This window comes from Crassostrea angulata, chromosome 4 (assembly GCF_025612915.1).
Source record: "Crassostrea angulata isolate pt1a10 chromosome 4, ASM2561291v2, whole genome shotgun sequence".
Taxonomy (NCBI): domain Eukaryota; kingdom Metazoa; phylum Mollusca; class Bivalvia; order Ostreida; family Ostreidae; genus Magallana; species Magallana angulata.
In genome coordinates this window covers 26,759,582-26,773,038 of record NC_069114.1, presented here as the reverse complement: position 1 = coordinate 26,773,038, position 13,457 = coordinate 26,759,582, and the positions used below count along the sequence as shown (strand labels likewise).

Sequence of the window (13,457 nt, the reverse complement as noted above, 5' to 3'; positions counted from 1 at the left end):
TAAATGCCTAGGCTGCAGGAAGATGATACCATAGTCTTGTGTATGCTTGGCTCTAGCTGTTGTACTAAGATCGCCTCTTTCTCCTCCTCCTAAACTCCTTGGAAAATCTAATTTTGCGTATTCCCCCCAGAACTCACGGAGACTGATTAGCAGCTCTTCCCTGTCCCATGAAACTTAACACTTCCTCCGATGAATCAAAGCATACAGACATGTCCTGCTGCACACCTCCTAAATTAATTAGTGCATCCCAATTGTTCGATTGATTTTCTCTTACTTTTCTTAAAGTCTTTCAATTATGTATGATTTTTTTTTTTTCTAATGACACTTAATGGTCCATGCAGATCTCGAGATATAACACAATCGCAGTAGATAACGAAATTTCTTTTTTTCAACTTTGTCCAAACTCTTTGGGCTTACCTCCAAAAAAAGCATCAGGGGGATAGACAGCTTATGAATGTTAAATCAGGCTCAACATATTTCCAATTACTATTCTCATTTTTTCCATGATAAGATCCCATTCTTGCTTGACTAACGGTTTCCATATTGTTCACGAAACGACAAGGGAGTTCATAAATAAACTTCCCATCATTGATCACAAAGAAAATGACCCCACCCTCTGCATCATTGTCTTCTCATTGCACATAAGCATCCTCAAACATCCTCAAAGTGTACACAACCACACTATGCAGTGTAGCAACATCAATGTTTCACCCCTTTTAACCTTTCATGAAGGCACACGGTTGATGGCTGCAATTGGATATTTATTTAAACATATTGATCTAAAGGACAAAGACAGATTCCAGATTGCAAACAATGTATGTCACATATTTTACCTCCCGATTTAGTTACTAGTAAAACCTCTGCAAAAACTTGATAAACACAGAATGTGTTTTTTATTGACCCAAGAAAACTGCATGAAAGAGGCTCTTTCATTTCATTCCGTAGAGGATTAAAAAATAATTCATAAACTGAAAAGCAATACATGCCAAGCCCTACATTACATGTACAATAAACATTTGAAAAGATCCAAAGAAAACTGTTATGGTTAATTTGACCTTGACATGGAGTCCATCTTGTGACCTTGACCTTTATTTGATGAAATCTTAAACACACAGTCACTGTATCTAGGGTTTGGCTGCTTCATGAGAAAAGTTAGAGTTAGTGTCAGATGGGGATTCCTTTATTTATAAATGCAGGAAGTACCGTAGAATGCTGAGAACTCACTAAAACATGGAAATATTCTCCCCCTTCCCCAATGGCAAATACCACCAAGGATTCTAACATTATAACAAAAACCTGAGCATACAGCGAATCAATAACAATGCTATCCTTATCAGTAGAGGGGAGATAATATGTTATATGCTTGTTTATCGTGTGTACCTAATCCACCTTTTTACTAAGCATTAACCCTCAAGAGAAAGATCATTATGTAATTAAAAGTGCTTGTGGATCGTGGTGGATCATATAGTATCAGAGTTTATTTTCAAATGATAATTCATCATGGTTTTAGTTAGAAAGCCAGAGGTTGCTTCTGATGATAATTAAAGCTAAAAACCTTTCTGTTATCAAGTGAGTTACGTCACCTTATTAAAATTTCTAGTTTCTAAGGATAGAACAAAACTAACGTTCATTTTAAAATGGAATGTTTTCTTCAGTATTTCTTTTAATTGCTTGCTATTTGCTTTAATTGCTTCTGCAATTTCCCAGTTACCATAAATAAATTAGTATCTGTCAGCTGGAAGACAACATCTGAGGCATCTACTTCCTATAGCATGTTATTTATTTGAAAGACCTGAGTTTTTGCAATGAGATAAAATTGATTTAGCTAATGTAAAACTAAGTGATCAACTGCTTCGTTGATTCCATGACAATGACCCACAAATCGACAGGTAGATAATTAACATAGAAAATAACCGTATTAACAAATAAAAATAAATAAATCGAGAGAACATAGCTTTTTCGATGTTTGATTAATTCATTTTTTTCACCCTCTCGCTTTTCATTAGATGCAATGTGTACATAATGCATGAAAGCCAAACATTTTGGCTCGGAGTAACATAAAGTCTATTAAAACTCCGGCCTACTGATGCCCTTTTGCAAATTACATTAACATTAATTTTTCAAATGAAATTAACTTTCTAAAACATTTTGACAAACACGAATTGCGAGATAAAAAGCTGCGTCTTGTGCAGAACAGTTATTGTGTAATACTGGGATGTGTTTTGCGGCTTCACATTCATAATGCATAAAGCAGAGGCAAATTGTCGCTTCATGACTCTATAATCTCCGCCACTAGAGCTTAATGAGCTCCAGGTTGTTCTGTTATACGTCAATATGCCGCTTCAATTCACCGAAATTACACACTATGGAATCAAACCTAAAGAGATCAGCGGAAACAAATAAGATTGTCTTCTCTCTTCACTCCTAGCTTCATTAACTGAGGTATATGGTAGTTGTGTATATAATTATTTCTTGATCTCAGAAACCATAATGATATTGCAATTTGTCAATATCCAATGAAGACAATTCATATTTTTAACAGAGTAACAAAATCAACCTCCTACTTCAATTTTGCAAATTGAAAATTATAATAAAAGACGACTTTCGGTTACAAAAATTATCCACACCATTTGTTTCATTTCAATCTCTATTCAATAAAAGAGATTTTCAAGTCCCTTCAATTTTTTTTTTAAATCATTAAATTCAAAACTGTCAAGAGAGAAATGAATTTATGAGATTATCAAATATCAATGTTATGTAATTATGATATGCATCATTTAAGAGGAATTCATTTCAGCATCATTCATGTTCCAACAAGCCTTTATGTCTACCAGTGCTTAATCAGTGGTTACTGGTAGCATTTTTTTTAATCCAAAATCTTGGATATATATAATTGTATTGTTTCATACATTGGTATTTCAACTAAATTTCAATTGATCATGATCCAACAAAACTAGAAATGTTTTTTAAAAGGTGTTTTATATGCAACAGTGAAAACGTCCCTTGTAAGCAAATTTGGCAAGCATACCGTAATTGACCAGAACCCCAATAATATAGACCTTTCAACCAAAAATAAAGTGCATGCATCTCTTGTTCTCCTTTCAAATCAGAAGATTACGTGCATGCAAGCTTTAGTTCAAAGTTGCAGACAGACTCTAAGAAAAAGGGAAACCCTTTGGCTGCATTTTACAAAAGAACTTAATATGATAAAGTCATAAATATTCACAGTCCTATGGATTGGTTATTAACTAATACAAAGAGTTTATTTGAGTGTCTTGGCTTTGAAAAGAAGGACAACCCTTCTCAGTGGATGAAGAAGACAGAGTTACTTTTCTTGATTCAACATCTATGGTTCTTAATTACCTTCTTCAACAAAATACAGAACATGCGATGTGATCGTTTCGTGGGAGTCTTTTGAAGTTTGACTTTGATTCATCTCCCTGTTATTTCTACCAAAGCCAATGAGAAGTCAGAAGTCCTTGGAATAGTTAATCATCCGTTATTAGATGTTACTCATGTAATTTTTACGAGACTCTAACTGCGGATCCCTGTGATTAGCCCTTTTGATGGGTACAAGCTTGGTATAAAAAAAACTGTTACACAAATATGCTTAAGTGAACTCTGATTAAAAAAAAAGAAAATGTAACAAATATCTGAATCTTTGTTATCTCGGCTTTCATTTGTCAGTGATCAAATAAAATAAACCCAACACAAAAGAATTGCACAATCCCCTTGTTCTCCTTGGCATCAATACACATTACATGTAATGAAAAGGATCATTTACGCTGCAGAGGGAATAAATACATGATTATTACTAAAGTAACCAGATCCGGACCCCATCAGCTTGATGTGTGCAGATCATTAGATCAAGTGAGAAGCAAAGCTGTCCGTATAGTAACGTAACGTTCCATTCAATGCATTCATCATAGCTGCATCTAACTCACGTATTGGTTAGAAGTAATATCACAATGATTTCATTAGAAAAACATATCTATGACTATGGCTTTGTATTAGTACCATTCATAAATACATGTATATCATTTTAAATTAGCAGCTATAACATTCATGAATGAAAAAGATTTTTTAAAAAATTAGGCCACATTTTCAAAGCATCCTAAATTAGTTTTCAAAAAGGGTAATACTGCTATGTAAAGCTAAATATTAATGGTGATCTGAAAAAGTTTATCATATTTATTGGTTTATTTGGCTTGATTGCTTATGGAAATTAAGAAATTTACAATCAAAATTCATGTGAAGAATCTAAAATAAACATGAGGCCCATGGGCCACATTACTCACCTGAACAAAAATTCCTGGTATCATTCTATTTCAGTTTCTTTTTTTTACATTTTCCCTCAATATTTCAACAATTAAGAATCTACACTATCTTAGAATACTTGCATAATAATCAAACAAGTTGTAGCATTGTAGTTGTTGAGAAGATTTTTAAACATTTTCCCTCTATACTTTCAATGTTAAACTTTGAACCCCTCTCAGGGCCTTGGTATCAGTCCATGGGTACTAAGGGTCACGAATTTAACAATTCAGAATCATCACTTTGTATACAAGCTTTGGTGTAAATATTAGCATTTCTGATGAAGTGGTTCTTCAGAAGATTTTTCAAGACACACGCCCTTTTTTACTGTTTCGCAATTATCTCCCTTGTCAAAAGGGTTTTGCCTTTTATTTCAACAATTAAGGTTCCCCTTTCCATTAGAATGTTTTGTACCAAGTTGGTTACATTTGACCCAGTGGTTCTAGAAAAGAAGTCAAAAATGTGAAAAGTTTACATACAGACTGACAGACAGACGGACGACGGACAACACTTGAATCTTTGGTTCAGGTGAGCTAAAAGCCGATGGGGAACAAAATGGTTATTTTCAAAAACAAAGCTCTGTTCTTCAAACAGATGGCATGGCAGATAGACAGATGGACAAGCTGTTTGCATTGTACCCCTATTTTTGCAATGAAGGTCTCTGGTGCTCTGAACTTACTATTCAAACACCATGTACAGCATGCCATCTGAGCTGTAGGTTTCCAGTAGTTCCACAATGTGAGGATGCTTCAGCATGTGGCATATACTGGCTTCCCTCTTCAGGTCTAGAACAATGATAAAAAATAATAATTTTCAAATAAATGTTCTTTATATTTTTAATGGAGAATATCTAAAACTGATCATTTACATAAATGAGCATTAATTTGCATGGCCTGTCAGATTACTGTACACTTCTGTTCATGCCTTTATTCTTGTGACTGTGAGTTCCTTACTTAACCTCTATAATGAGGTGTGAACATTAGGAGATCAATTTCCCCCTCTATTTACTGTGCTTTTAACTTGTAAGTATTTACCTACTCTCTTTATAATAATGAGGTGTGAACACTACACATAGGAGATTAACTTGCACTTATGTTCACTTTGTTTTGTATTTTCCTTCCTTACCCTCTGTACTGAGGTATGAACACTAGATGGTTACCTTACAACCTCTGCTAAGTGTTTACTGCTCTGATTTTGTGAGGTCCTTACTTTCTCTCTGTACTGAGGTATGAACACTAGGTGGTTACCTTACAACCTCTGTTTAGTGTTAATTGCCCTGGTTTTGTGAGGTCCTTACTTACCCTCTGTACTGAGGTATGAACACTAGGTGGTTACCTTACAACCTCTGTTTAGTGTTAATTGCCCTGGTTTTATGAGGTCCTTACTTACCCTCTGTACTGAGGTATGAACACTAGGTGGTTACCTTACAACCTCTGTTTAGTGTTAATTGCCCTGGTTTTATGAGGTCCTTACTTACCCTCTGTACTGAGGTATGAACACTAGGTAGGTACCTTACACCTCTGTTTAGTGTTTACTGCCCTGATTTTGTGTGGTCCTTACTTACCCTGTGTACTGAGGTATGAACACTGGGCTGGTACCTTACACCTCTGTTTAGTGTTTATTGCCCTGATTTTGTGAGGTCCTTACTTACCCTCTGTAATGAGGCATGAACACTAGGTTGGTACCTTACACCTCTGTTAGTGTTTACTGTCCTGATTTTGTGAGATCCTTCCTTACCCTCTATACTGAGGTATGAACACTAGGTTGGTACCTTACACCTCTGTTTAGTGTTTATTGCCTTGGTTTGTGAGGTCTTTACTTACCCTTTGTACTGAGGTATGAACACTAGGTTGGTACCTTACACCTCTGTTTAGTGTTTACTGCCCTGGTTTTGTGAGGTCCTTACTTACCCTCTGTACTGAGGCCAGGACTTGAGGTGAATTTGGCAACATCTACAATCTTCACAGCAAACTGCTGCTTTGTCTCCCGGTGAATGCATCGCTTGACTACGCTGAATGGACCTCTGTAATGGAATGATAAGAGATTTTAAATGAGTATAGCCATACATGGAACTATCAAAACACTGGTTCTACTGCAAAACCTGATAACAAATTAAGTTATTTCACTATATATGTCCATTCAAGATGAACTTAATCAATTCCTCATGCACCTTCCATTGAGAAATTGAATTGTTTGTAGTGGCTGTATTTCTTGAACCTGTTCATGTATCAATACATGCATGGGACCAGTATTACCAAGTTTCATAATTTTATAGAATTATTTCAGGGAAATTTTTAAACTATTGACTCAAGGTAGATTTATACTCCATGATTCTTTAAATTTCAGAATTCCTATGTAGTACCGGTAACTAGCCATCAAAGAATTTCAAGAGTATGGTGTAATGGGTACAAGTTCCCTGTTGGTATGATGATTATAAACTCAAATGTTTATATTGATTAAGTATTGCATAAATCCCATCATAAAAAACAACAAAAAGCATTGAAACTGATTAATTTGAACACCTGTTTTTAGTCAACCTTGATCTACAGTATCAGCTTGTCACTGAGAAGATACCAAGCAAGTATAGAATTAACCTTAACAGAAATCTGATGTGTTTGATAGATAATAAATGATTAGTTTCAAAATTCAAAGGGTCATAACTTTGCTGGCAGTGGGCAAATTTTGGCAAAAATTGATCCATAAACAACCATCAATATAAAGCAATATTATGTACACATCAAAAGTCTGCTCATGTCTTGCCGCATAGCTACAATGATTCTTGAATTCAGTTGTGAAAGAAAGATATATAGGGGTAACACTAGGCCCAGGCCATTTCCCAAAAGTGCATTGAAATGTGGAATCAAAATTGGGACCTAGTGACAGACAGGCAGACACATGCAAAGAAAACCTTTAGTTCAATCCAGTTTTATTGGTTTGGGGCAAATGAAAATTGAAATAATTTATGAATAAGTGCAGGTTTTTTAAGTACCAGTATTAACAAACATCCCATACAAAAAAAAGTTACACTTAGTCATAACTTTTCTGTAACTAAAGTGTAACTTTTATGTACCTAAGATTTAGGCACATAAAAGTTATAACTTTTTTGTACCTAGATTGGACTTAAACTTTTTGCCCTATAACTAAAATGTACCTACATGGAACTTAGAAATTTCTTAGTATAACTAAAATGTACCTACATTGAACTTAGAAACTTTTCAGTATAACTAAAATGTACCTACATTGAACTTAGAAACTTTTCAGTATAACTGAAATGTACCTACATTGAACTTAGAAAATGTTCAGTATAACTGAAATGTACCTACATTGAACTTAGAAACTTTTCAGTATAACTAAAATGTACCTACATTGAACTTAGTCAATTTGTGAATGTGTTTGGACTTTGTCATTTTTACACTAAAAATTTAAGAGTATCTTATCCAAGAGGTTCAAGTCTAAAGTAGACTTTTATCACAATAAATCTAAAAACTAATATAAAATATCGTTATATCTTTGTTTTTTTTAAAAATCACGATAAGTGGGGGGGGGGGGGGGGGGGTAGATGTAGGTTGATCACACACTGGGTAGTGAAATCACTAAGATTTGTTTGAAAACAATGACATAACCATTATAACGGGTATCCAGTCCATCAATTGCAACACAAACACCTGTCCAAAATTTTATTGTTTTTATAAGGCAGAAACAGGAAATCACTTTCCGCCTGAACGCACACACATCCCAGGTTAACAGTAAAGGGTGTCTAAAGAGGTCATGCTTAGTCCGTGCTGTGATGACACTGATGTTTGTTTAAGATAAAAAGTTGATGTGTGTGTTTTGACCAGCAGACATTTTTTATTTTGCTCCTGCAAGCATTATTTTGTTATCGGTCTCTTGAACATCATTAGACATATTACGATTTCGTTTAAACACTGTTAAATACTAAGGGGTAGCATCAACTTTATATTATCACTGAAAAAATTTCCAACTTTTCATGGCCTACCCCATGAAGAAAGGAATAGAGTAGATTTCTAGAAATTGATTCAGAATTTTCCCACGACATCGAATGCATGCGAAGAAAGGGGGGGGGGGGGGGGGGCTGGGGAGGGGTGGTAGCATTGTTTGTTATTATGAGATGGGTTCATCATATTTATTCACATATTTCATTAATAGACATGCTGTTAACAAAGAACAGTACTGCTATTTCCATCTGTATGTTTTCCCAGTACAAGCCTATCTCTCATCGTAATTTATAACAGCACATAGCTATGAGAACTGTGTTATAAACTTTGGGAAACATGTTTTATTTAAAAAAGGTGTTATAATTTTTGGTTTTACATATTCATCAATTGTAAAAATGCATTGGTATTTAAATTGATTTAGTTTTTAAAATTCCCTCAAATTATTCAAAATGGCGGCTCTTGAGACCGGAAATGCCCAGTTTTGATGATCGGTTAATAAACTAACAGGTTGTAAGGAAAGAAAATATTACTAAAATTTGTTTCAATTAAATGCAGAATTCTTAAGATAATATTAAGTAAATTATATTGTTTTTTAACCAAAATAAATTTTAAAGATTTATCCCGGTATTAATCGTGGCTGTATCGTGATTGGCCAAAATTTCAAACTTTGACTTTCGTGAATTCTGATTGGACAATTGCCATTCCGCCATCAAATTTTGAAATGGGCAAAGAAGACAGGAGTTGTTGTGAAGATTTTCCTGATTTTTTCAAGAAATATGCAGAATCACAGCGTGTTGTATGTAGTAATGAAACTGCAAGCAGTGGTTTCATAAAGATAGACATGCTTAAGACCTGGATGATATGGCTTTAGTTGTGGATGACCATTTCCATTCAGGGTAAGTCTGATGTACAAACAAGTCATTTTAAATAATTCATTCGTGTTTGCTTATCTCAATTTCTATATTATTGCTTTGCACTTAGAAATGAATAACATTTGGAATATTTCTACAATTCTAATAAGAAGTGCATGATTTTATCATCTATATCAAAGTCTATGCAGCCATGTATATCTAGTGATGTACATTCTATATGTAATCAAATTATGGCCGACTCTTTTAAAAAGAGTATCATTGTATTGCAGAAAAAATCCCAACCAAGTCCAGCTAGCAGACTGTACACCAGATTGAAGATACATCATTAATACAAGATGAAAAAAGTAAGTGTGTGTGTTTATCAAGTAAAGATATACAGATTTTAAATTTTTAACCATATATAATGTATATCTTTTAGTAAATGAATTATTGTAAATCTGAGAATATAATGGCAACTGCATGCTGTATCAATGTTGACTTTTTTTTAGAGGGGGGGGGGGGGGGGTTACTAGGTCAACAGAGAATTGAAAAGTTTTACTGATATTTAATAATAATTTATGCTACATATATTGAAAATTGTCAAACAGTATCATGTTTTAAATATTATTGCCTTCTTTTAGATTAATGGAGGACGAGGATAATACTATGAAAGAGATCATATGCAAGAGCAACCGTTCCCATAGAAATACATGCAGCCATGTAAACAGAAACCAGTTTTCACCTTCCAGGTGCTGGTCACATTTATATTCAACTTGGTATGCTATATAATTTTCTGTTTTAAGTATAAGGTAGTTGTTAAGGATTTTAACAGTTACAATGAAAGTACATGTAGTAAGAAATTGCCATAATGAAACATTCTTTTTTATACATTTTAGGAAGTTCAACAGATTCAAGAAACAGATCCAGTTGTTTGCTGATAAATTACTGCAGGTCATTGGTATCATCTAGAACCAGGACTGTTTTAAAAATCATACTAGTATGTTTGGAACAAAATCATGCTAGTATATGTTAGGAATTTAACCTAAAACATGCTTTAATTATGAAGGTTTTGGTCAAATTTTGGTTTACAAAATAATGTTTTTCAAACTTTCTATTCAAATTTAGCAAGAACATTAGACACACATGTAATCCCAAATGGTTTTATGTTAGATTATTGCTTTATTTAAAAAACTTGCATATAGGGTCTGTAATGATTTGAGATAATTATGTAAACAATAAAATGCTTTTTTGGTGACATATGCGGGATATGAATGTAGCAACATTGCAGAAAAAATACATTACCCGCATTAGCGAGTTATGTAAATTTTTTCTGCAATCATTGCTCCCTTCATTACCTGCATGAATCGTCAAAGAAAGTTGTATTGTTTATATTTACATCTTTCTTTTAACAAATTAATAAATTGTTTGTAAAGAGTAAGTTTAATTTACTATATTATTTTTAATGTGCATCAGTACGTTAGCTAAAAGAAACAGCCAAATTGTCTTCAATGGGAATGTGAGTCTGCATTGATATCCTGATTATTTCAATGAATTTTCTAAGGTCATTATAGGTTTCGACCAATCGTTAAACAAGGCGTTAACTATAAGTTTCCATAAGAAATGGAAGAAAGCATACTCATTAGATGTAAATATAATTCAGTAAACATATTGATTAACATAAACATTGACTTGTGTTCTTCTGCTCACATGAACAGATATGATTTTAAATTCCCATTCAAGAGCAAAAACAATTTGATGAAAAGTTCATGTCAACATTAGGGACTTTTTTTTCATCAGTATAACACCTGTACATGTACCTGGGGTTTTTTTTATCTGAAGTTTATGATACAGATAGATATTTTTTGCCTACATCTGTAATTTTTCTGTGTAACTTTTCTGTACTTAAATGATAACTTTTTTGTACCTACATCTATAACTTTTCTGTACCTAAACAATAACTTTTCTGTAACTTTATGTATAACTTTTCTGTACCTACATCTATAACTTTTCTGTACCTAAATGATAACTTTTCTGTAACTATATGTATAACTTTTCTGTACCTACATCTATAACTTTTCTGTACCTAAATGATAACTTTTCTGTAACTATATGTATAACTTTTCTGTACCTACATCTATAACTTTTCTGTACCTAAATGATAACTTTTCTGTAACTATATGTATAACTTTTCTGTACCTACGTCTATAACTTTTCTGTACCTAAATGATAACTTTTCTGTAACTATACGTATAACTTTTCTGTACCTAAATGATAACTTTTCTGTAACTATATGTATAACTTTTCTGTACCTACATCTATAACTTTTCTGTACCTAAATGATAACTTTACTATACCTATATGTATAACTTTTTTGTACCTAAATGATAACTTTTCTGTAACTTTAATTTGTAACTTTTTTGTACCTAAATGATAACTTTATTATAACTTTTTGATAACTTTTTTATACCTATTTATTTTTATGAAAAAAATAAATTGTCAATAGTTACACTCTAGTTATGACTTTTTTGTACTTGAGCAAAAAGTTACAATATAGGTATAACTTTTTGATGCTAATTTGGAACCATAATTGATCAGATGGTTCCAAATTGTGCTAACTTAGTTATGACTTTTTTGTAACTTTTTTAAGGGCTCATAGGTATAACTTTTTAGTGCTTTTTTTTTGTATGGGATAGGATGTTGAGTAGAAGAACACAATGTTATAAGAAGGTATTTACCAGCTCACAATGTCTTATCAGGTTTTTTTATTAATTGAAGAGCAATAAATAATTATACACCAAATTCAGTTCAGTACTGGTACATGTATTACTTGCTCTTTAATTGATGAAATCAAATTAATTTCATTCACACCATAAATACAAAACATCTGCTGCATCTGTTTTTATTATGGTACCCAAAAACATAGAGTGAAATAGGCCTTAACCTAACCACATGTATTGATCCTGCAATAAGGCACTGAGGCTGTTGCTCAAAGTCCCTCCGATGTAATGGAGCATTCCTTCTCATCAGCTTTGTGTTAATTAATAGAGATGAGTGCTAAGGTCAACAATATCACTGTGGCATTACCAAAGTACCCATTCACTGAGGCAGGCATCAAATGACCATAGAGCTCCCAGTCCTCCTTAAGTCTGTGTATAGTTAACAGAGCAATAACTCGACAGACTGACTATATGTCTTTTAATGCAGCAATAGTAAAGTCAATCCACTCGATAGATATTCCTAAATAATCAACTTATACATTCCCATCTGAGGCATTTCAATAAATAGGGGTAAATGAACTATATAACATGTATCCCTTAATTTTCATTAAGTGCTCAAACTCCCCCATTAAGTAACATAGTATCGTCATCTCATACTTAATATTTCTCAGAGCAAAAATTGATTATCTTTTTTTATGCATTGTGAATACAAGTATTGGTACATGTATTAAGAATTCTTGTATTTTAAAAAATCTTCCAACATTCCAAATGTTTCTTCTGAATGAAAACCTATGTTCATTCTCAAGACCAACTGTTGGTTTCTGATGATGGACATGAATGACTTTTCTGGTTTGTTTCAATTAGGAAAATTTGCCAAAATATATATATATATGCAGATCAATGCATATGTATCACAAACTCCTTCTTTAAAATGAATTCACCTTCTCGATAAGAACTACATGCCAATAAATATACATTGTATTACCCAATAGTTTTCAAAGGTGAAACTTGAATCCAAAATTAGCAACATCCTTCATTTTGGACCTACCAGCATTACACCTACAAAATAATACCTTAAAACACAATGATATACCAATGACACAAGACTGTGTTCATCGTTACAACTGATCGATCAAAACTCGATCATCAGTTGTTTTCAATTACTGGCTAATCAATCACTACATGTTGGCCATTCCCAAAACTTTGCCGCATCTCATCTGCTTCCAGATTTAGAGGATTTCCCTTAGCAAAGGTTTGCGATTTGAATTGTACCTGACAGTTTTGGAGGGACGAGCTTAATGCATACTGAGATCTCGAGACCAAGGAAAGGCAGTGTGACAAATGGACTTTCAGTATATAGTTCTGATTTTACAAGATTGGATGTATATACTCAATTTGTCAATTCTCTAAAGCTATAAAAGGAAGAGTGTCTGACAGATGGACTATCCCTGAAACAAGCAAGTTTAAAAAAGGAATAAATTCAACAGGATTGTATGCTGTCAATGTACAAGAAGAATTGTGGACATTTTGATTGAATTAGTTCACAAAAAAGATGCAGATCAATCTAACAAATAGATGACTGTCTAAAAACTTGCAAGCATTGCGATTCAACAAAATTT

The 13,457-nt window shown here is 33.3% G+C and overlaps 1 protein-coding gene and 1 long non-coding RNA gene across 11 annotated transcripts in view; one reads left to right on the top strand and one right to left on the bottom strand.

Annotated features, from left to right (window-relative positions):
- The window catches only part of LOC128179583 (peripheral plasma membrane protein CASK-like), an 81,454-nt gene that overhangs the window by 51,062 nt on the left and 16,935 nt on the right, over positions 1–13,457 (bottom strand). For all 10 annotated transcript variants that reach the window (XM_052847028.1, XM_052847031.1, XM_052847030.1 and 7 more), the window contains 2 exons: positions 6,225–6,337; positions 4,994–5,099 (listed from right to left, as the gene is read on the bottom strand). In XM_052847028.1, coding sequence (XP_052702988.1) covers positions 4,994–5,099; positions 6,225–6,337 — 219 coding nt within the window. The remainder of the gene's footprint in view (positions 1–4,993; positions 5,100–6,224; positions 6,338–13,457) is intronic.
- LOC128179584 (uncharacterized) lies at positions 8,420–10,642 on the top strand. Its single transcript, XR_008243102.1, has 4 exons — positions 8,420–9,166; positions 9,412–9,486; positions 9,763–9,897; positions 10,018–10,642. It is a non-coding gene; the product is annotated as an uncharacterized LOC128179584 (long non-coding RNA).